General features: G+C 33.7%; 1 protein-coding gene across 1 annotated transcript in view; it reads left to right on the top strand.

Annotated features, from left to right (window-relative positions):
* Window positions 1-26,014, top strand: part of NAALADL2 (N-acetylated alpha-linked acidic dipeptidase like 2) — a 743,119-nt gene that overhangs the window by 218,194 nt on the left and 498,911 nt on the right. The window contains exon 6 of the mRNA XM_004603291.2: window positions 15,624-15,774. Within this exon, the coding sequence (XP_004603348.2) occupies window positions 15,624-15,774 (151 nt within the window). The remainder of the gene's footprint in view (window positions 1-15,623; window positions 15,775-26,014) is intronic.

Here is a 26,014-nt window from a genome sequence, read left to right as displayed (position 1 = left end):
GACAAATGGAGATGTTACTGGTGCCTGCTCGAGCAAATCGATGAACAATGGGATGACAGTGACACAGTGATGGGATATGCAGGGGGAGATTGACACATTAGCAGCCATGACTCTAGATGCCGCACCCACTGGGCCTCTGACCCAAATTGGGAAAGATCAAGTCCTTGAAGTCAGGTTCTGATAGCAGTGGACTGCCTGGGATCCTGTCCCTCTGAGATCTTTGCTTTATTTTTATTCTACTGAACTTAATGTTCATTAATTATACCTTTTTTCCTATTTTCAGATTTATAGTATTCTTCCAAAATGATAAGCAAACATTTTATTGTCTAAGGTAACATTTTATGTTCTAATAAAAAGCATATTTTAGAATTAATGATGGCAATAAAACTATTTTAAATATGCCTGTTTTTTAAAAAATTATCATTTATCTTATTTTTCTAATTTCTTTGACATATATAAACATATATGTATATATATACACATACATACATATGCCATATACTGTTACAGAGTAGATTTATGTAGTTTCAATCTACATGGTAACTTATAAATTCAGTAACATATGGATATTTCTTCTACGCAATCTTTTTTAGACTGGTGGAATATTTCTCTTATTGCTGTGCTGCAAAATATCAATTATTTCAATACCTGTTCTTAAATTATAGGTGTTGTTTTGTAACAAATTACTGTCAGTTTCAAATAAGCCTGTTATCACAACATAAGCAAAAGTTATTCAATTAAAAATAAAACAAAATAAAAAATTTACTCCTATTTTATGTGCACACCAGTTTATAACAATTCTACAAATGCCTTGGGTTATTTTAGATTCAGTGCTCTTTAATCTAACCTTGAATCTAAAGAACACTCTGATGATAATGAAACCTTCCCGTGATAATTTCTAGTTTTAGACATGTTAGGCTTAATTTGATTTAATATTGAATGTTTAGAAAATAATTTTGAAGCAGAACAGGCAAAGGCAAGAAAAAAGACAAATTTTCCCTTCTCATACCCCACAGCAAAATCTTCATTCATTTTTCATTATTTTTTTAGGTTAAAATTCACATTAGTTTAAATTACCATATATTTAATATAAGATATAAAATTACAGAAAAAATAAAAAAAATATTGTGTCATAGTTTTCATAAGTTAAACAATTAAAAATTATGAATTATTGAACATCTCCTGGTAAAATGTATTTGTCAGAAATTTGGGTAATTCCTTTTAAATGTATAATATAATTAGTTATACATTATGGTGAGTAAACTAGTTTTTTAATAGATCTTTATAAAATTTAAAAACTATTTAAATGTATAATTATGGAACTGTCTCATAAAATAGTGTTAAATAATAGTTTGCATAATTTATTTTTTAACCTTTTAATACCTAAAAAATGCAAGCATATAGATATTATGTATAATGTTATAGACATTTGAAAATATAATGAAATTGAAAAGTACTTGGAAGTATGAAATTCTTTAATAACATAAGCAATTTTTTCTCTGTATATGAGTAATTCAATGAATTTGTTTCTCAAATAAATTAAGCAAAGCTTATTGAGCCTGATCAGCCTCTGTATCTAGGGAATTGCAGTTCAATCTATTTTTTAATTAGAATTGAACATTGTGGATTTCTTAGCACTGGTAAGCAAGATCTAGCAATAAAGAATGTATTACTTTCTGTCAAGTTTCTGATATTTAGTGTATAGGATGAGCAATATGTCTTGTTAATATTTAAAAATCTCACAATGTTCTGTGGAATCTTCCATTGATAAAAGTAGTTGTTTTATAACAAAAGTATTTTCACTTTTAAATACCCTGTTACCCCAACATGAGAAAAACTTATTTGGTTTAAAGAGAAAATAAAACAATTAATTATTCTCATTATTTTACATTTGTTTATATCTTGTGACTTGTATCTTTAATAGTCCTCTAATGCTTTTACTTTGAAATTTACATCCAAAATATACGTTTTATTCTCTACACTAATAAAAATGGATGTACTCTCTGCCCAATATCTTGCATTAATACAGTATTAGAAGTGAGAAAAAGTCAAGAGGAAATTTACATGGATGCCTTAGTCACCTGGGATGCAGTCCACTGAAATAATACTTTGAACTATACTCCTAGACATCTGTAATGAAAAATGGAGCAGGTTGATTTAACAGTTAATATAGTGTTCAAAAGATATCTCAGAGAGAATGGACCTTTTTTTACCTTATCTATTTAGAAATTTCCAAATTCTAAATCAAAATGTACGTATAGATAATTTTTCCTTCACCCAGCAGGGAATAGTGATCTCAAGAAAATTTAAAGATTTTCCGGGCCAGAAAAGTGGAAAATTTGTGTTCGCTGATAGTTTTTTTTTTTACTATAAAAATATAAAAAGGCAGTCCATTTCTGCCAAACAGGATTGCAAGGAAAGTAAGATGGTAGTCTATAAAATGTACAGGCAAGAAATATATTATGTAGTACTTACTTGGCATTGTAAATCTTCCCAATCCATGACATTAGGAAAGTTAATATGGGTTAATTTTATACTGATAGAATACTCTTATGATGAACACAAACAAATTTGCTCACTGAGAAGCTATGAAAGAAAACCATGTCCATGAATAATTCTCTGATAAGCCTGGTAATAATAGTCAACCTGGGCCTGTGACATATTACATTGGGCCATTGGGCGGAGTGCTTTCCTTGCATGGGGCCGATCTAGATTAAGTCCTCAGAGCCCTGCGTGGTTCCTGAGTTTTCCGGGAGTGTTCTTTTTGCCAATAATGAGGAGTAAGCTCTGAACACTTCTGGAAATGGTACAAACAAACAAACAAATGATACACCTTAGCAGTTTGTGTGGTTTCTTCTATGCCTGATTGGAAAGAGCTAACTACATTTCAAAGGGACTTCAGAAATTATGTCTCAGTAAATTAGATTACTGTTTATATTGTTTTATTTTGCGGCAACACTTTGTGGTGTCCAGGGCTGATTTATGGTTTGGTGCTCAGGGATCAGTCCTGGACTAGTAGGTGCTTGGGGAACCATATGTAGGGGCAAAGATCAAAGTCAGGTGATTGTGTGCATGGCAAGGATACTTAACCCCTTTCTATGCCTCTAGCCCTGATGTGAATGCTTTTTATTTTTATGTTTTTCTAACAAATATAGCAAAATATTTATCTGGTAAGAAAAGTCTTAATTTTATTACATACTAACTTCAAAACCAAATTGATAGAAAATTAAAAGTAAATACCTCTTAAAGCATTATGAAAAAATGCTTAATATATAAATATAGTTTAATATACAAAACCTGCCAAAATAGCATAAAAAGAGAAACAATGAACCATAGTAATATGTGAACATCAATGGGTGAACTGCCTTTATATGAATAGTCCATTCTGAAAATCTACCCATGAAATATATTATTTTTAATGTTAAGGAAATTTTTTCATGAAAGCGTTTTTCTTACCTTGTTTTCACTCCCTCCCGCAAGTAAAATGTTATAGTCCCTCAATTTTCAACCTGCACTATCCTATCCCTCCCCCACCTCCTGGTCATTTCTTCATTTCAAAGACTGCCCCCCCCCACCATACACACACAATACACACACACACGCACACACACACACACACACGACCATTAAACTAAAACAACCTCACCCTTTACACAAGATCTTGCACTTCTCAAAATCCTTTAGACACATTACCTCCTTTGATTCTGCCAGACATTTTGTGTGACTGGTAGGGCAAATGGCATTCCTTTTCAGGATGAGAAGATTGAACTGTGTAGCTTTGTACTGACATTCCTGGCATCCATCCCTTAATGACTTGTGCAGTTCAAGACCTCTTATTTTTTGTCCAGTGCTTTTTCATTTGCCATGTTGCTTTCAAGTCAAGCTACATGGGGGAAAATTCAATACATTTAGAAGAATCACTAGCAGTTTAGAACATCATTTAACACTTACAACTAGTACAAGAGCTGAGAGATTTAATGGTGAAAGTTTAAAAGTAATTTTTATATTTTAATTTTATGATTTCTTATGTGGAGTATTCATTTTCCTTTTCATATTCTCTCCACAGCCACTCACTTTAGAAAAAAAGTTATATATAAAAACACTAAGTTAAGAAAAATACTGACAAAATTTTTTAATTTTAACTTTTAAAATTTTCATATGATTCATAATGCTATCAATTAAGAAATAGTTTAGCATTAAGCAAACATCTAGTCAAGAAAATTTATTTCTTTTATAAGATAGAACCACATACTTTGTTTAAGATTTCAGTTCCATGAGAAATTTAGTAAGCAGTAGAGATAGAAAAATAATAAAATAATAATTGGTATTAACACACTGAAAAATCAGATATTCTATTAATCGCTCATCAGGAGTGGATTCATTTGTATTTTTTTTTTTTTTTGCTTTTTGGGTCACACCCGGCGATGCACAGGGGTCACTCCTGGCTCATGCACTCAGGAATCACCCCTGGCGGTGCTCAGGGGACCATATGGGATGCTGGGATTCGAACCCGGGTCGGCCGCGTGCAAGGCAAATGCCCTACCCGCTGTGCTATCGCTCCAGCCCCTCCCTCATTTGTATTATTAACACACATTTCCTTATTCATTATGTATTCTTGGATAATAATATTTGTAACATAAAATCTTTAATGAGTAATTTGTAAAGTCCTCTCTATTTTTCTTTTCTCATTTAACTGTAAAGTTACCTAAATAATTACATAATCTCAGTGATGGAGGCACTTGGGAATGTCAGCTTATTCTTCTTCTTCACGAACTATCTTGTTTACCATAACCTGATATAATCAACCATTGAAAGTAATGCATTGCTAAGTCAGAAGCTTATACATGCTTATTATTTAATCTAAATACACTATATCACTGTATCACTGTCATCCTGTTGCTCATCGATTTGTTCGAGCGGGCACCAGTAAATTCTCTCATCGGGAGACTTATTGTTACTGTTTTTGGCATATCCAATATGCACAGGTAGCTTGCCAGGCTCTGCCGAGTGGGCTCAATACTCTCGGTAGCTTGCCGAGATCTCCGAGAGGCTGGAGGAATCAACACAGGTTGGCCGCGTGAAAGGTGAACCCCCTCCGCTGTGCTATTTCTCCAGCCCTTAAATACATATATAACTAATATTCTTTTCTGTCCCCCCGATTTAAATGGAAAAAGCAATAGAATATCTACAAGTGAAAAGTGAAGGGCTTGCTGTTGTTAATATCAGGAGAATATTTAAATTTTTGAGGAGGGTTGGGTCACACCTAACTGTGTTCAGGGCTTATTTATGGCTCTGTTTTCAGGGATCACACCTGGTGAAGATTAAGGGACCATGTGGGACCACCTGGGGATCAACTGGGGATCAACTGGGGATCAAACTGTGGTCAGCCACATGCAAAGAAAGCAACTGAACTACTATAGTATCTCTCTGGCACCTTTCAACATTTCTTTATCTAGTTGCTTAAGAAAATTTGTGGCTCCCTTAAATAGTATCGAAGTACCCAGATCAAATTACACATTTCTTCCTTCCCTCCTTCCTTCCAACTTCCCTTCTACTCTTCCTTGCTCTTTTCTTCTTTTGGTTCCCCCCTCTAACTACCATGTTCTTTTTTTTTCCCCTCCCTTCTTTCCTGATTAGTAAGGGAAAAGTTGATTCTGTTTATAAGTCTTGCCATAGGTTTAGCATTCTATATAACTTCAGATTTTTTTCTTTTTTAAAAAAGCCAACATCATTAGTTCTTATTAATCTCTCTAGAATTATTTAAAAAACTGAAAGTATAAAATAAAGATGCTTTCACTAATCATCAGAGAGATGCAGATCAAAACAACCATGAGATACCACCTCACACCACAGAGACTGGCACACATCCAAAAGAACAAAAGCAACCGCTGTTGGAGAGGATGTGGGGAGAAAGGGACCCTTCTACACTGCTGGTGGGAATGCCGGCTAGTTCAGCCCTTTTGGAAAACAGTATGGACGATTCTCAGAAAACTAGGGGTTGAGCTCCCATTTGACCCAGCAATACCACTGCTGGGAATATATCCCAGAGAGGCAAAAAAGTACAATCGAAACAACATCTGCACATGTATGTTCATCGCAGCACTGTTTACAATAGCCAGAATCTGGAAAAAACCCGAATGCCCCAAAACGGATGACTGGTTGAGGAAACTTTGGTACATCTATACAATGGAATACTATGCAGCTGTTAGAAAAAAGGAAGTCAAGAATTTTGTAGTTAAGTGGATGGGCATGAAAAGTTTCATGTTGAGTGAAATGAGTCAGAAAGAGAGAGACAGACATAGAAAGACTGCCCTCATCTATGGTATATAGAATATCAGAGTGGGAGACTAATACCCAAGAACTGTAGAAATAAGTACCAGGAGGTTGACCCCATGGCTTCGCGGCTGGCCTCACGTTCCGGGGAAAGGGCAACTCAGAGAAGCGATCACCAACTACATTGTAGTTGAAGGCCATGTGGGGGAAGGGAGTTGCGGGCTGAATGAGGGCTAGAGACTGAGCACAGCGGCCACTGAACACCTTTATTGCAAACCACAACAGCTAATTAGAGAGAGAGAACAGAAGGGAATGCCCTGCCACAGTGGCAGGGTGGGGTGGGGGGGAGATGGGATTGGGGAGGGTGGGAGGGACGCCGGGTTTACGGGTGGTGGAGAATGGGCACTGGTGAAGGGATGGGTTCCCGAACTTTGTATGAGGGAAGTATAAGCACAAAAGTGTATAAATCTGTAACTGTACCCTCACGGTGATTCTCTAATTAAAAATAAATAAATTATAAAAATTATAATAAAAAAATAAATAAAGAGGATGCAAAATGAAAAAAAAAATAAAAAAATAAAATAAAGATGCTTGAAATTCATGCAAAGGTGTTCTGTGAAATCAGAGAATAGTACTCTGGTTTTCCCTTAGATATACTTAGTCTGATTACAGTGAATTTTAGTCACTGTCTTCTTAACTAATGAAGAATTGTAAGCTTCTTTCTAAAACATAATAAGGCAACAATGATATTCCAAACTTCTTTAATATCTTATAAACCTAACATACAATTCATGAGAAATGGTAAAAAAAAAAAAGTTTATTGCTAGGGAAACAAATTTGTGAGTAAAGAAAAACATAAAATTTGAACCCTGAAGTCCAAAGAACTGCATAAGTCATCACTAAGGTACATGCAATGTTTTAACATAGGCCAAAACTACTATAAAAGTGACATTTATATATTTAAATATTTTTCTACCCATAACTGCTTAAAATAACTATAATCAGTTTAATACCTGCTAATCCCCATGAGTGTATTTTGTAAAAATATCAGTTTTGAAATTTGAAAAAACAAACATGTACTTCACACAAAATTGGTTCCAGTGCATTCTTTATAATAAAGATAAATTAGCTGTTTCAGCACTGTGATTTATGAAGTTATCAGAAATAGAGTCTCAGGAAGTCCCACCACCACTGGCAACTCATCACCATGAATGTTCTCATGTTCTTTCTCACCCCTCACTTGACTCCTTAACAGGCATATTTTAAAGTTTAATTATTGTTGTTTGGTTACTATCCTTACACTATCTCTGGCTCTCTGGTTTCAATATGTACATATAAAATATAACTTGCCTCTAGGCATGAATGTGTCTAAAACCTCTGACTGTACTTAATTTACCCTTTCCTAACTCTCCTCCCCTAGACTTCAATTTTTGTAAGACAGAGCACATTTGCCCCTTTGATTTGTCGTATTACTCTATATAACTCAGTTAAATGAGTACATATAGGTTTTGTGACTTAATCACAAACATGATGTTCTTTGGTTTCATTCAACTTTCAGCAAACCACTAGATTTTATCCTTCCTTGCATTCCATTGTGTATGTATGCCATGCAGTCATTGTTCACTTGTCTTTGGATTCCTGAGTGATACCATATTCTATTTATTTCCTAATTGCTGCAATGAACAGAGGCTCACAAATGTCTTGGTAGATGAATTTTATTAATTGAGGGTAGATATCAATAAATGGTAATGCTGTGTTGTATGTAAACTATTGTCTTACTTTTTATTTCAGATTAATTTCCAAAGGGGCTGAATCAGAAAACATTCCCATTTGCAGTGGATGACAGTTTGGGGTTTCTTTGTTTATTTTTAAACCACATCCCTACCAAGACCAGTTTTGTATTTTTTGTATTTTTTGCCATTTTCATTTCTGTGAGATGATATCTTTGTCATCTTTATTTGAATTCCCCTGATAGTAATTCATACCGAAAACTTGATGTTCCCACAGACCAACTGTTTTCTTCATCGATATGTCTGTCAATATCATCTTTCCTTTTTAAATAGTGTTTTTTTATTCATTGTTTTTGATCTTTGTGAGTGCTTTATATATCTTAGATAGAAGCCCTTTATCTGAAATTATGTGCAGATATTTTCTACCATTTTAATTTAGCCTGCGTATCTTTTGCCATTCAGAAAACTTTTTAATTTTGGATAGTCCCATTATTTAGTGTTGCTTCTGTTTTCTTTGACAATTGGGATCATTTTATCAAAAGTACCTTTGAGTTCTAAGCCCTGGAACATTCTAACTCTATTTTCCTCATAATTTATTGATTCTGATCTAATCTTGAGGTCTTTGATCCATTTTGAATTGACTTCTGTATAAGGCATGAGATATACACTTGTTCAGATCATAGCAAAATCATCAAATATATTTTATGAATTAATCTTTTAGTCGTTTTTTTCTTTACAATGGATGGCTATGTAACTGAAAGAAAATGTACTTTAGCGTAATGGTTATCAAAGTTGAATTAAAAGTATATTTGATATCGAGCATTGCTATTCATGAGGTATTGCCCTGGATCAAGCTCATAACCTTCTGATCAATAGTTTCAGCAACTATATAATGAAAATTGGATTTACTTATATAAAATACTCTGAATAAAAATTAACAAGTAACTTTTGAAAAGCAATCTGGCCCATAGTAAAATGCATTTTGGACTTTAATAATTTAAAATTCTTCATTCAGAAGTTCTAAAATATAATCATATTTGTGCTTCTGATTCTTTGAAAAAGTTTACCTGATTTTTATCCCAACTAAGTGCATTAGTATGCCAGGGCTGATGTGACTACAAACCATGGAGTGGTGCAAGAAACGTAAAATTATTTTCTGATAATTCTGAGATGTCATATTTTGGTCGAGGGTCTCAAGAGGTTAGATTTTTTTCTGAGTCCATGTTTCTTGGCTTTCTAATGATATCACATTTCTTTCACAGTGTACCTGCATCTCTGGTGTCTCTCCCTTTTCTTATACGGATATTACTAATATTTGATTATAGAAAATTAAATGAATTCATTTCATCTGAAATTACCCCTCTAAAGATCCAAATGCAGTCAAAATATTAGGTTGATGTAGGTTCACTGTCCCTGTCATTGCCATCCCATTGCTCATTGATTTTCTCGAGTGGGCACCAGTATTGTCTCCATGTGAGACTTGTTACTGTTTTCGGCATTAAAACTTACAATAAGTGGGGCTGGAGTGATAGCACAGTGGGTAGGGCGTTTGCCTTGCACGTGGCCAACCCGGGTTCGATTCCCAGCATCCCATATGGTCCTCTGAGCACCACCAGGGGTGATTCCTGAGTGCAGAGCCAGGAGTAACTGCTCTGCATCGCCGGGTGTGACCCAAAAAGCAAAACAAAACAAAACAAAACAAAACAAAAAACACCTTACAATAAGTGTATCAATCTTAGGATCTGTAAACTCTATCATCATCATCATCATTCCGTTGATCGTCAAATTTCTCGAGCGATCTCAGTCACATCTCCATTTGCCCTATCACTGAGATTTTAGAAGCCTCTCTCTACTTGTTCTTCCCAACAATGTTGCATTGGAGGCTCTTTCAGGGTCAGGGGAATGAGACCCAACTTGTTACTGGTTTTGGCAAATGAATACAGCATGGGAACCTTTCGAAACTCTCTCATGTGGGCAGGAAACTCCCAGTAGTTTGCCAGGTTCTCCCAGAGGCAGAAGTAGGCTATAAGATACTATTTTATTTTATATATGAAGATTTAGGAAACTTTTCTAGTTATGGCATTCCTCCCTCCCTCCCTCCCTCCCTTCCTTCCTTCCTTCCTTCCTTCCTTCCTTCCTTCCTTCCTTCCTTCCTTCCTTCCTTCCTTCCTTCCTTCCTTCCTTCCATTCTTTCTTAAATAACTTTTGTATAATAGATGAATATATTTAAAAATATCTTTCCTAATAATACCAATGTGTAACTGACTAATGTCTATTATATGTGGTAATTTTTACCCATTATGCTAAAAAATAAAATACTGCATATGTATGTTTGGTCTCTTTTGCCTTTATATGTTAATATCTATGTGCAACATTTTTATCAGTATGCAACATGAAATATTTCTGTAACTTCCATCTTAAAACTAATATGATTTAATAGTGTATGATTTAATTATATGCATGTTTTGTTGAACCTGAGGTGGCACATGTTTTAAGTGTCAAATTTGATGTATCACTGATGCATCAGTGACCATCATAGAGCTTTCAATTCAGTAGAAGTATGTCCCTAGAACACATAAAGTTTTCTATTTCTTATTTTCAATGGAATTGGCCATAGGATAAAATTTTAAATACACATTAATTTTTATTTGTTAGTATTAAAATTTTTAACATGCGAAAATGAGGACTGGAGTAATCAGTCGGGATGGGAGATGTGTGCTAAAAGTAATAATGGACCAAACATGATGACCTCTCAATGTCTGTGTTGCAAGCCATAATGCCCAAAAGTAGAGAGAGAATATAGGGAATATTGTCTTGGGGAAGAAGGGGTGTACTGGGAATATTGGTGGTGGGGAATGTACACTGGTGAGGGATGGGTGTTTGATTATTGTGTGATTGTAACCCAAATATGAAAGTTTGTAACTATGTCACCATTATTCAATAAAATTAAAAAAAATTAACATGCTTTGGTAGGAAATGTCTAAATGGATTAAAGGATCTCCTCTTCTAGTGAAATTGTTTACTTATAAATAAATTTGAAGACAAAAATTTGCAAAGAGAATGACTCATATTTCAATTGGAAGTCTGCTTTGTGGTGGACCACTGTTTGCTTGCACAGATGAAGTTGCTAGCTTTGTTCAGCATTTTTTACAGCTTGAGAAAATATAAAAAATAGGAATGTTACAATGCATATAATTTCAGAGAAAAGAAAACCCGAAAAGAATTATCAAAAAATTATAGCCAATTTCTCTGATGTTGTTGATTCTATTTCATATCTATGTTGAGTTTATTTCTGTTACATTTAGTGTCTTTCATCTACCATCTTGTACACTAAAGCAGCACTTTTTTTTTTTTGGTCACACCCTGCGATGCACAGGGATTATTCCTGGCTCTGCAATCAGGAATCACCCCTGGTGGTGCTCAGGGGACCATATGGGATGCTGGGAATTGAACCTGGGTCGGCTGCATGCAAGGCAAACCCGCTGTGCTATCGCTCCAGCCCCTAAAATACCACTTTCAATAAGAAAGTGGATCAGTCAGAAATTGTAATTAAAGACACAATAAATGGAAACACTTGGGTAATTGAACTGAGTATCATAAGGTTGACATGGGGGGTCAGCCCTTGGCCACGGGCTGGTAAGATGCACTCACCCTCAAAGCTCTGTCTTCCTTGATGAATCCCATGGATCCCTGATCCTTGCAAAGGGCCATTTGACTAAATGGTATTTACTCACCATCAAAACAATGACATGTGCAAATTAGCTTTTTTATTCACATAAGCAAACTGTGGGCTTTGTCTAGGAAAATGGTACCTAAACAGAAAGGAAATTAAAAAAAAAAAAAAGACAAGAATGGGACCCAAATGCATTCCAGATTCAGGGTGATTCTTAGGTGAGGTGAGGTTATTCTCCTTTGAAACTGAAGTCTACTACTTCTAAGCAAATCAGTCAAGTGAAAAAGCAAAAGGAAAAGTAATAAAATGAGAGACAGTACTGGAGTCTATCAATGGCACTGATATTAAATAGCTATATAAGTGAGAACTCATTTAACCTTTCTATGTATTGTTTTCATCATCCGTAAAATGCAAGAAATAAACATGTTAAAATACTTAAAATTTGATAGAGAGAGTTAGACCTCTCCAGGTATGAAACCTTAATATAGAGCCAGGAGCAAGCCCTGAGCACTGCTTGGTCTAGCCACCAATAAGCATATATATATATATATATGTATATATATATTATATAATATATATTAAGAGCAGTACATTAAAAAGGGTAAAATGACAAAATATTAAAGTTATATATTAAAAATGGAAAAAATGCTAGATTTATTGGTAAATAGATCTATAAAAGCAATATTCAATGTTAGTGATGGAAATAATTGTATATGACTGGTAAAGATAATCTTTTATTTATTGGATAGAAAATACATTTTTCAAAATAATAAGAACAATAGCATTTGAAATTTGAGATTATACTATGGAAGTATACTGCTTGAAGGAATGTATTTATACAAAGATTTGGCTAAAAGGAAGATGGTTATAATATAATAAAACTTGAAAAAAAAAAAACTTGCAGTTAGTTTATATGACTAACAATTGTGGTACTTAAAATATATTTGGTCTCTATATAGCATTATCTATTTTATTCATCTACTCTATAAAATACAGTTTTAAGCTATTAAATTATTCAGAAATATATGTATCATACAGACAAATATTTAAAATGGACCCAAAGTGGAAACAAATACGTGGAAAATAATATTTATGACAGTGACTTTTTTTTAAGTTTATTTGTATAGGTGCATAAGTCTTAGGTGGAGCAACATTTTAATATGTGTTACCTCTAGATTGATTGGAACTCCTTTTAGCTTATATATATTTTTTCTGTTTAATAACCATAAATTGCTTTTGAAATAAAAGGAAATTTTTACTTTTAAAAAATGTCTAGAGAAGCTCATTTTTTCTTCATAATTTTTACCGTAGTAAGCAGAACATTCAAAATCACTCCATTGATCATTTTTATAAGAATAGCAATTTCAGCACGTAAATATTCAAAGCCTTCACTGAAAACTTCAGTTTGAGCATCTAGAGGGTATTTAATTCTGAATTATATATACATATATTTCCTCTTTTTTCCTCTCTCAATCCTCTCTCTCCCTAATTTATTACTCTCTTTATTAAAATGGCAAATAACAACAAGAACTAATAACAAGTTTGATTATGGTGCTCTGTCATAGAAGACATATGGAGTTAATTATCACTGTATCACTGCCATCCTGCTGTTTATCAATTTGCTCCAGTGGGTGCCAGTAATGTCTCCATTCATCCCTGTTGCATGCTAGTGTAGCTCAATGGCTTATTGGAGGGTCTTTCAGGGTCAGGGAAATGAGGATCAACGTTGTTACTGTTTTTGGCATATCAAGTACGCCACAGATACCTTGTCAGACTCTGCCGTGTGGGCAGGATACTCTTGGTAGCTTGCCTGGCTCTCCAAGAGGGATGGGAGCTATTTTTTTTCTTTTTGGTTCACACCCGGTGATGCTCAGGGGTTACTCCTGGCTCTGAACTCAGGAATTACTCCTGGCGGTGCTCAAGGGACCATATGGGATGCTGGGAATCAAACCCGGACCGGCCTCATGCAAGGCAAACGCCTTACCTTCTGTGCTATTGCTCCAGCCCCAGGATGGAGGCTTTGAGGGCGGCCTTTACAGGTGTTCTCAGTCTACTGAATGTAAGCTTTTAGTCAACTGGCATGTTGTAACGATCTGCACACTGACAAACACACACCAGCCTGCGTCTCGGGCAGCACCTGGGACATCTACAGCCTCAGGTTGATCTCCTTGAGGTTGATGGAATGAGCCCAGAGGTTGTTGAGCAGCTGGCAAAGCAGGACCCTATCGCAGAAGGTCTGTGCCTGGTCGAACACTTGTGCCGAGTCCCAGGTCACCCCATAGTTGGCTGACAGCACTCCACAGTGGATAAGCCACTGTATTCACTGCCGCCATGGCTCTATGTCCGATGGCATTGTGACTCTGCCCGACCAGGACAGGCGGTGACACTGCGACCACTGCCACGGTTTGTCCATGTCCCACTGATGCCATCCTGTTTGAATCTTGCAAAATAGCCGCAATGTCCATAAGGAATCATGAGTAGGGTTCCAGTGTTAGGATTCAATCCCCTACTTTTAATATAATAGATATATTGCATTGAATTAAAAATAGAAAAACAGTATAGTGTAGTAGTTAAAAATGTCAATAATGTGTCATGCTAAGATTGACTATTTTCTACTATTATTTCTTTTATATAATTATATCTATACATGATTATGTGTCTTATGTATTCCATTACAAACATAAACTTCTGCATTGTGCAGCCCCCTATAAAACTCTAAACATATGCAGTAAGGGTGAAATATAGGTATTAAGTAATGCCACATAATTTGTAGTAACATTCTACACTGAAAATAATCCTTACTCATAGTCTCAGTTATATGCCAGTATCCCCTTGTTTGTTTCCTTGAATCATGAATATTGCTTTTCATAACAGTGAAGTCCTACTAAAATAAATTAGCTCTTTACTGCCAGCCCACTACTGCCTCTGCCACCTCTTCCCCCAAATTATTGAACAAGTTTAAGCGAACATAACAGGTGGGTAGGTTCATCTGCTTTGTCACACTTTGTGAAGAGTTCCTAAAGCGCAGAGTGGAATCTCGTCACCAAATCTATCTCAAACAGTAATCAGTTCTTTTCAAATTGCTTAATGACAGGCAGAAACTAAGAATTCAAAAGGAAGCTTATCACTTTGTTCTCCAATTACATTATCTGGGAGGGCAGAGGGCAGAATAAACAGTACGGCTAGGACCTTTGCAAAAATCAGAAAAGTTTTGAGAAAGTATGTCTAAGTTTACCAACTACTTTGAGTGTCTCAGCTCTGGGAAATACACCAAATTACTGAATCTTAGAAATCACCTGGATCGAAGCCTTCTCCTTTTTCAGCAGAATCTTGTGCCAGACTCCTTTTCATCTCATAGAAGAAAAAACTTCAAATTCACTTGGATAATTAAAAATGAGAGAAATCAGGGAGATGTTATTTTTGGAAATTTTAAACATAAACGTTATAGGAATTCGGCGTACATATTGTGGAAAGAGAAAAAAAAATAGAAGCCAGAATCCAGCTGGATTGGATCACTTGGAAATCCAACGTGTCTGTTTCAAAAGAAAAATCCCTTGAAAAGATGATCCTCTTTCCTTATCCAGGCTCATGAGATAGCTGTATATGTACAATTTTTTGCATCTGATACTACTTTTATTTATTTACACACTTATTTTTATTTATTGGAAGAAAGGTTTGAGCCACAGCGCAGTACTTTCTCCCAGATCTGTCTGTAAGGGTCATACCCTACAGTACTCAAGGACCATGTTGGTGCTGGTTATCTGTCACATGAAAAGCAAGTCCTTTAGCGGATCTCTCTCTGTCTCTGTCTGTCTGTCTCACTCTCTCTCCTTTTATGAGGGGTATTGGGGAGAATCACCACAGTATAGTGGGGTCACATCATCTCACTCATCCATCTTAGCAACTGTTCCTAATAGTATGCTTATTCTCTTTTAATCATTTTTTAGCTTTCCCTATTGGAAAAGGCTGGATTTGGAGGCGTTCTTCTATATATAGATCCTTGTGACTTACCAAGGATTGAAAATCCTAGCTATGATACCTTTATGGTGTCCCTGAATCCCGGAGGAGACCCTTCTACGCCCGGTTATCCAAGTATTGGTAAGTTCTTGGCAAATCATAGTTATTAATATTATGAGATTATAATTTCTAAAAATATACTTCATAAATTGATCAAGTAGAAGTAGATCTATTTTGCTCTAGAATATAAAAGTCAATTTTTATCCTTTTTAAATGTATAGACTACTAATTTTTGTAATAGCAGTTTTGAAACAATCTATACTGGGTTCTTGGTTGCAATAAATTGCAGCATTATGAATAAAGAGAAATATTTTTAAACTTTACTGTTGGTTTAGTCAGTTAAATTTACATTATGAGGGTTTGGTACTTCATGTTTGTGTCAAGCAAAAACCAAGAAGCATCGAGTGTCTTATGCTTGAGAATAACTAAAATTGATATAATTTCAGAATCTACGGGTACACATGGCCTTTATGTGTGTAAAATAATGAGTTGGTATGATCCAGTTTTGTGGGTACCTAAGAGAAAAGTTCACAATAGTTTTTACAGTCTTTGGTAGCATAGATATGTTGCTCTCTAGTTCATCCACTCTTCTTTTTCCAAGGAAATCATACCATATAATCAGGGGTCATATGGCAAAGAGAGAAGAACTGTGATCTTGGCAGATACTTAGTTCACTGGATTTCTGTCCAAAGTGTCTTGACAAATATTCCATTTATACAGAGACTTGGCTAAAACAAAATAAAACAAAAAATATATTTGTTTTTCCATCCAGAGTAATACTAGTCTTTAATCATGCAATTTTATTACTAATTAAACTAACTAGAAATTACTTAGTCTTTACCAATTGTTTACTCAAGTTCAACTGTCCTTTTACTTATGTTAACTTTACCAATCAAGTAGTAACGTCCTCTAAGGAAGAATTAATTGATGCCATTTTAGTTATAATTTATTTGTTCTACTTTTTTGGCTTTATTGATTACAACCCTTTTACTGTAATATTCTCTTCTAATAGTCCTTGCAATATTTCCTCCAGTACATCATTGGTACAATGTATACTTCATTGTCTCACTGTTCAAAATTAAAAGTAGTCGCTCTTCAAATGGGTATCATTCAATCTCAGCCCATCTCTCTCATTTGCAAATCACTTGCATGCCTGTTGTAATGCATGTCTTCAGGAGACTTCTTGGCAGGTCATCCTGGAGGACAGTGGACTGCTGCTGGATGCAGATAATTCTGCTGAAGTTCTTAACTTATTTACTTAGTACCATTTACTCAAAATTAGCAACTAAAAAAAGGTTTTCGGGTTTTTTTGTTTGTTTGTTTTTGGTGGGGTGGCCAACCAGGCAGTGCTCAGGGTTGCTTATGACTCTGTGCTCAATACTCACTTCTGGCAGTGCCGAGGATCAAACCCAGGTCAGCTACGTGCAAAGAGAAAAGCAAGTGCCCTACCTCCTTGCTTTCCATGGTCCCTGATTTTGACAACTTTGGATGTCAAATAAATGAATTCAGTCATATTTTGTGAAATGCTCAATTTTTTTATACTCTCAATGTGTTTTCATTTTCTTTTGCTTTTTATTTTTTAGTAATCTTATTTCACTCCCTAAAGCTGTAAATGTGGTTAATAGAGTATACTTATTTTCATTTGAGTTATCTCTAACATTAACATATTTAATACAAAACATAAAACTAATGATGAAATAACACTAATAACTAAAGATTTTACTCTAATTTTTCCCAGTACTCTCACTGTTTTGCTTTTCTATAACTTCTCATCTAACCCAGAATCCCATACTGTATCTGCTAGCTTGTCTCCATTTCTCCCCAGTCTATATGATTTTCTAGTGTTTCTTTTAATATCTTGAATCTTGAAGATTAATGGTGGTTTCTTGATAGAATTTCTCTCAATTGAGTTCATCCAATATTTTCTAATGATTAGATTGTGATGATGCGTTTTTGGCAAGAAACCGAAAACAATGTCATACCTCTCTGAGTGCACCATATGACAGGCCCCATACTATGGATATTTTTCAATTTATCATATTGTTAAATATCAACACTTGGTTATGAGTGTCTATTAGTGTTTTCCTCCATAATATTACTATTTGTTTTCCTTACGATTAATGAGTATTGTCTGAAGAGATATCAGATGAAACTTTAATATTTTCTTATATAAAATATTGAATCATTTAATTATTTAAATAAAACAGTAAATATTCTTTGATATCATATGCTTCCATGTAAAATCATTTTACATACATCAATGATTTTTTATACTATTGTTGCTATCGTATTTGTCAAATTTTTTTTTGTTATTACCACTGATTTAGAATAAATTTTCGAGAAAATTTTTAAAATTTTAAGAGTAGTCATTACATTTTTTAATTTACCCATCTTGAAAATTTGACTGTATATTTTATTTAAAAAAATACTGGGTCTAGAGAGATTGTGTAATGTGTAAGGTGTTTGACTTTCATGTGACAGACCCAGATCCTATCCCAAACAACACACACAGTATTCCCCTGAGCACAACTTGGAATAATTCCCCTGAGCACAGAGAATAATTCCTAAACAAAGTCAGGTAAGGCTCAAAAACAATACAAAACAAAATCTTCAAATTTGGGGGGGGAGAATATATTATTACAAAAATAAGGTGTTCCATGTAAATAGCACCATTTCGCTTCATGCCCTGTATTACTGTAAACTGCATATGATTATCAGAAAAATTATTATTACTTTTATTTTCCAGATTTAGAAATGTAGTTTTATTAAAGAATCAAAGGATAATTAAGTTCTAATGAAGTAGTTTAATATAGTGAGAACACAAGGGGATGTTTAAAAATAATAATAATAAATGTTTGATTTTTCCTTTACACGTACTAAGTAATCCAAAATAGAACAATGAATCCTCCAAATGCCTCACCCAACTTACCAACTTTCTGCATGCTTACTTTTCTGATTTGTCTATATATCCTGCCATACACACCAATATCCTTTGCTTTTCTCAGGTAAAACATACCTTAGAAATGGAAAATTCTTACATCCTAAAAAGCAGATGGAATAGAGAAGGGATCACTAAGAAAATGATGGCTGGAGGAACCAGTTGGGATGGGAGGTGTATGCCGAAACTAGATAATGGACCAAACATGATGACTTCTCAGTATCTGTGTTGCAAGCTCTAATGCCCAAAAGTAGAGAGAGAGTATGGGGAATATTGTCTGCAGGGGGAGGGTGAGAAAGGGGGGGTATACCCGGGATATTGGTGGTGGGAAATGTGCACTGGTGGAGGGATGGGCGTTTGATCATTGTGAGATTGTAACCCAAATATGAAAGCTTGTAACTATCTCATGGCGATTCAAAAAATTTTATTTTTTTTAAAAGGCAAGACAACATATCTCCAAACTTTATGTCTATTTATAGAACATTTTCACTTCTTCAAAATGTTCTCTTAATTCCTTCTCAGTCCTCTTCTATCACTAGATTTAGTTTACCACATGACTTACTCTCATAATTTTATAGTAATCCTAAATAATAAAAGGACAGGCATACAATATATATTCTTTAATATGCAGTTTCTTTTATTCAAAATATTGTTTGTGATATTTACTCATGGTTGAAAATATTGATAGACTATTCTCTTTTACTGTTGAAAAGAATGTCATAGTTTTCTGTTTAAAATGAAATGCCATTACATTCTTCCAAAACTCACAATCTAAATGAATTGTACAAACAAGGGATAGGATTTACTATAATTTCTAGTTAGTGATTAGCATACAATGGGTCACAACTCATTGTGAAGTGCTCAGGGGATGCTTCTAACTTTTTCTTTCAGGAATTACTCCTTGTGGTGATTGGGCACTATATGATCTACTGGGGATCTTACCCAGGTCAGCTGTATGCAAGACAAGCACCCTTCCCCTTTGTACTATCTTTCCAACACGAGTAAACTACTTAAAAATATCTTGCCCCTAAATATAGAAAGATGCATCATAATTCTATTTACAAATCGAAGCTTTTGACATCATTTAGCTTGTTAACTACTCTGAGCCTTATGTTTTCACAATCAAAAGGATTATGTTAAGACATACACACATATACATATATAAGTAACACACATGCATATATATATATGTACCTAAGTTTGTTACATATATACATGTAACGTGTAATATATGTAACAAACTTATAAAGTAAAAAGCCTTGAGCCCTATCCAGACATCAATATGAAACCAATCATTTTAAGTTTAACAGACTCCCTGGCCAATTATCAATTTTGAGAAAAATAAGTCAGAGAAGATTTATAATTTTTTCACCCACCACATATTAATTATACACTGGGGATAATGGTTTAACTTTTGTCTCCTTCTATTACTGTTCTTTCATCATCTTGGAATGCTGCCTTTCCTGTGTTCCAGGTGCTGAACTCACATTTTCTATTGAGGTTCTCAGTAAATATTTGCTGATTAAGTTAATCGTTATTTTAACAAAACTATACTTTTGGCTACTCCTTACCTTAAATAATCCTAATAAAACTATAAAAAATATGTATAACCACTTACCAATGTAGTTTTCTTCCTTAGATGTGTCTGATAATTCCCTCATATCCCTTCTTCCACACAAAAAGCAGAAATTCCACTGATATAAAAGATTATAATTTTATTTAGAGTATTTGGTTAAGGGAAAATGGTACATTATTTCAGTTCCTTGATAATTTACCAAATATTTTACATTAATTATCTAAAATATCAAATACTTTGATATGCCAAAAATAGTAACAACAAATCTCACAGTGGAGATGTTACTGGTGCTCACTCGAGCAAATCTATGAGCAATGGGATGACAGTTACAGTGATCAGATACTTCAGTAGAATTGCTTCCATCTTTTTTTGTACATGTGTTTGAAGTACATTAAACTATGATAAAAATAAACTTATTTCCCTTGAGCCTTAAAACATTATAATTCTGAAGGTATATAAGGTTCACATAGCAGAATTCTTTATGTACCTTGAAGCATAAAAAAAACTAGATCATGTTATCAAGAACTTGACATGTGGTGCATGACAACTGAAACTTATGATAACATTTTAATTAGAATAACTCATGATCAGGTATAATTAAACATAAACTTGTTGTAAATTCATTAGTTGAATATAATTTGCAAAGCTCAAAACAAAAAGGATCTCAGAATTGTGGTTAGTATAAAAATGGGAAAGTTAAAAATGGATCTCTTTAAAGAATAACCAATTTGGTTTCAGTTGAAATGTGGAAAAGAAAAATCCTTTCCTAATTTCTAAACTTAAAAATTGTCTGACATATGAAGGAATAAATATAGTGGTTAGAAATCCTTTTTTTATTTATATATATACTATCTTTAATTATTTATCCTCTGAAATCTATGTGGGCCACAGAGATTAATTTTAGTACAATCTTCAGATTATACATAGTTTATCTCTGGGATGTAAGGTCATTGAAATCCAATATATTTCTTTAATCTTGACTTAGATTGACTTTCCTTATATTTTTTCCTTATATATTTTCCTTATAAATTTTCTGAAATTTAACTTGATTTGCAAATTTTATGTATGTCATCTTTCTATTTGTACTATTTTTATTTGTTTTTTTTTAATTATTTTTTGTTTCAGGAAAGGAAGTCTTACAGTGATTTTACTTTAGCAATTATAAGCAATAACATGGTTTATTTAATAGCCCCAGTTTTTCAATTCAGTGGATCTATGTGTTATTTATCTAGTGACAGTTAAACATCAGTTCTGCCAACCAATCCTATTCAAAGAAGATCACTGTAATTTGTGACAGTTTTCACCAGAAATGTTTGGTATGTTTACCTGGGAAGATAAGGAAAGATAGACTTGAGTTAGTAATAAATCATTTGAAACAAAGTTGAAATAGTAGAAATATATATATATATATGTATATACATTATTGCCAAAACAAAGTGTTAGATATTCACAGCATAAAATGCCATGTCACTTGGTTGGGGATTTTTTTTTTTAAAGTCAGTGCTTTTACTATTATACTGCAGCTGGTGATTTTTGAGATTTTCCTAAAGAGTCAGATACACAGGTATGTCATTCACCCTGATTCATAGAACTATTTAAATAATGACTCATTGTTAATAATTTAAAGTTTTCAGGAAGTTCAATAGCCAATGTTTTCAAAAGATTGTTTAAAATTGAATTTCCATTTAAAGATCTAATATTTGTTTTGAAATATAATTTGGGTAAGTTTTCTTGCTTCAAAATAGGGATCAGATGCCATTTACATAAAATGGATTAGAGTGAAACCCATTTTTAATGTATCATCTCTTCAGTACAGTTTAATAATAATGCTGTCTTTATATCTCCTATCTTTAATAAATGCTCATCACATTTTAGAAATCCGGATTCTAATTATATTTCAATTACTCTGAGACCTGCCCTTATTCTAGTACCACGTTATATTAGTTGCTATAGTTTTATAATATAATTTAAAGCTGGGACAAAAAAGCCTCCTATCTTCTTTTACCCTCCCCGGACTGGCTTTGGATATTGTGGATGGTTTATTACTTCATATATGTTTTAGCAGCAACTACTCTATGTTTTTTAAAAATATCTGGTTATTTTTATAGCAACTGCATTGAATGCGTATAGGGCTTGAGTGAGAATGCAACTCCTTCAGTTCTTAAGAAGGTTATATTTTTTCATTTATTTTTTAAATTTCTTTTAGCAGTGATTTATTATAATCTTTATATAATTATTTAACTTCTTTTGTAAACTTATTTCCAGGTATTTGATTTTTGTGTGGTGAATTTGAGAATGAGATTAAAATAGTTCTCTGTCTCTCTTGTATATCATTGTTTCTGTATAAGAATGGACTGGATTTCTGCAACTTGGTTTTTTCCATCCTGCCATAATACTGTACAAAATTGTTGTCTCTAGGATGTTTGATAGGTTTTTAGTGTTTTGTAAGTATAGTATGTCAAATGCTAATTTTGATAGTTTAAATTCTCCTTTTTGATGTGTTTTCTTTTAGTATCTCCTTAACTAGTTGCCATGGAAATATGCTTTCTATTTTTATGTATTAATTATGCTCATTAATCTGCATATATTAAACCATTATTGCATACCTGAGACAATCCTGCATGGTTATGTGAAAAGTCATTTTTATATAGTGTTGAATTGTTTTGCTAATTTTTGCATATTTTTATTAAATAACTAATTTACAAAGTTGTTGATAGTTGAGTTTTACACATGTAATATTTCAACACCAACCCCACCACCAATGTCAACTTTCCTCCACTGGTGTTTCTCTATCCCTTCCCCACCCCAACTTCCACACTGTGCCCCTCCATCAATTTAAGAGGAATTAGAAAGTTTCAGTGATTGCAGTCTAGATCTCAGGTTTTCAATTCAGTTGAATCTCTGTTTTGTATATATGGCTCTAGTATAACTGAAACCCTGATGCCTATTCACCCAGTACTTCCCATTCTTTCCTCCCCCCTCCTCCTACAGTTTTATTTTCCCCTCTCTATCTTTCTCCTCTCTAAATATTGAGTCAGGAGTGATCTAGGAATCCCCTTTTTACTATCCTACATTTCCTCATCCAATATTCTATATAAAACAGATTGCTTGTCAAACCATTTGTTTTTATTCTTTTATCTTCACTGATCATGATATTTTCCAGTTCCAGTTAGGTTGCAGCAAGCAGCATGATTTTCATTACTTTTGAAGCTACAAAGTATTCCTTGTATGTGTATATATATATATATATATATATATATACACACACACATATATACATACTTCATATATGTATATATATGTATATACCACATATTCATAACTCATTTATCTGTCATTGGGCAGCTAGGTTGACTTCATAACTTAGCTGCTATACTGAGTGCAGCAATGATTAATGGTGTGCATATATCCCCTTGAGAGAGTGTCCTGGGAGTAGATGCACGAAAATGGAATTGCTGGGTCATATGGCAGTTCAATTCTAATTACACTGAGACTCTCTATACTGTTTCATACAACTGGTGCTGGGAAAACTAGATAAATATGTGTAGGAAATTTATACTGTATTCATATCTTACACCTAACAAAAAAGTCAATTAAAAGTTGATCAAAGACTTGAGATCCGACTAGAAACTGCAAAGTACATTAAGGAAAAGTTAGTCGGAACACTTTAAGATTTAGACCTCAAAGTTCGATGATGTGATCCCACTGGCAAAGGAAACTATCAAAAATAACTAAACGGGCCCATATAAAGTTAACGAGATTCTTCATGGCAAAAGGATCATGGGCTAAAACTAAAAGACAGCTAACTAAATGAGAAAAAAATATATATTTGCATTCAACACATTAAATAAATAAAGGTTTGATGTCCAGAGTATATAAAGTACTCACAAATATCAATAACAAAACAACAAAAATTTAAAAAACACTTACCAGCAGAGAAATCCAAATTAAGCCAACAATGAGATACCATCTCATACCAGTGAGAATGGCACAATAGTAGGAAAATAATCTCACTATTATTATAGTAGGAAAATAATCCTACTATTACAGAACAATCTTTGTTGACAGGAATGTGGCGAAAAAGGAACTCTTACCCACTGCTGGTGGGAATGTTATGTGGTTCAACCCTGGGGTTTTGCTAATATTTTAATGATACTTGTGTTTGTAGTCATCAATAACATATGTTATATACTTCTTTTTTGGTGGCTTCAGTGTCTGCTTTTGGTATCAGAATAATCTTTGCATCATAAAATCTGTTTGGGAGGATTCCAGTTCTTTGACTTTCTGGGAGAGCCTGAAAAGGAATGGAAATATGTTCTCTAAAAATGCTTGAAAGATTTCACTAGTAATCCCATCTGGGCCCAGACTTTTGATTTGGGAGAGACTTTGATTAACATTTCAGTGTCCTTGATATTTATAGATCTGGTCAAATGCTCTATTTCTTGATTTAACCCTTGAATGTTTTAAGTACAAAATATATCTCTTTTCCTGGGTTCTCTTTATTTTGCAGAAAGAGATTTTTTTTTTTTAGAAAACCTGACAAGTAATTTAATTTCTATGGTATCTGTTTTGATATTTCCATTTTCATGTTTGATTTGTTTTATTAGTTTCTTTCTTTCTTTCTTTCTTTCTTTCTTTCTTTCTTTCTTTCTTTCTTTCTTTCTTTCTTTCTTTCTTTCTTTCTTTCTTTCTTTCTCTTTATTTTTTAGTGTAGCTAATGTTTTGGTGATAATTTTTTTCAAAGGAACAGATCTTGATTTTATTGATCTTTTGTTTTCTTAGTTGCAATTTCATTGATTTCTCTTCTGCATTTGATTACATCCTTTCCTCTTGCTTTCTGTTTCTCTACATGGTGTTTTTCCTAGCTGCTTAAGCTATAAAATTAGGTTATTTATTTTGGCTTTTCTTGCTTCCTAATGAATCCTTTCATTACTCTGTCACTCTAAAAACTGTTTTTGCTATGTCGTAAATGCTCTGTTAACTTTTGTCTAAATTCTTGTTTGTTTCCAGGAAGCTTTTTGTTCCCTCTTAAATTCCTTCTCTGATCTACTGGTTGTTCAGTAGTAGTAATTTATGGTTTTGTAGGATTAATATTACCAAATTCAAAGCTAGCATCATACTCAATAGAGAAAAACTGAGTCTTTTCTGTAAGATAAGGAATTGGACAAGTACATCTAACCTCACCAGTGTTATTCAACATTATATTGAAATTTTTTGCCACAGATACTGGGTAAGAAAGACATTAAAGGAATTCAGATTTTTAAAAAAAATTAAAATCCCATTAACAATTTTGATCAAATAAAATCAAATACCAGGAAATTAACAAAGCAGGTGAAAAATATTTCCAATGAAAACCATATACCACTATTAAAAGGAACTGAAGATACTACTAAATGGAAACATGTTTCTAGTTCATGATTGGAAGGAGCAACATTATTAAAATGATTAAACTCCCCCAAAACTATAAATATTCAATGAAGTCCCCACAAGAATTTCCATGACCTTTTAAAATGACATAAACCAAATAATGCTAAACTATAGAGTGATAAAACTTCCCAAATAGCCAAAGCAATCCTGGGGAAAAAGAGAACCTAGAAGACTTTTCACTCCAACTTTAAATTACACTATAAGGCTGTGTGGTATAGGAATAAAGGCAACTTTTCCGATCAATGCAATATTATTGAGAGCCCAGAGATAGACTCTCAAGTTTGTGGGCAGCTAATCTTATCTTTGACAATGAAATTCGGTGCATGACATGGAACAAGAAGAGCTTCTTTAACAAATAGTGTGTCAAAACTGGTTCACAC

Source organism: Sorex araneus, chromosome 2, assembly GCF_027595985.1.
Source record: "Sorex araneus isolate mSorAra2 chromosome 2, mSorAra2.pri, whole genome shotgun sequence".
NCBI classification, from domain to species: domain Eukaryota; kingdom Metazoa; phylum Chordata; class Mammalia; order Eulipotyphla; family Soricidae; genus Sorex; species Sorex araneus.
This window is presented reverse-complemented; position numbering and strand designations above follow the sequence as displayed.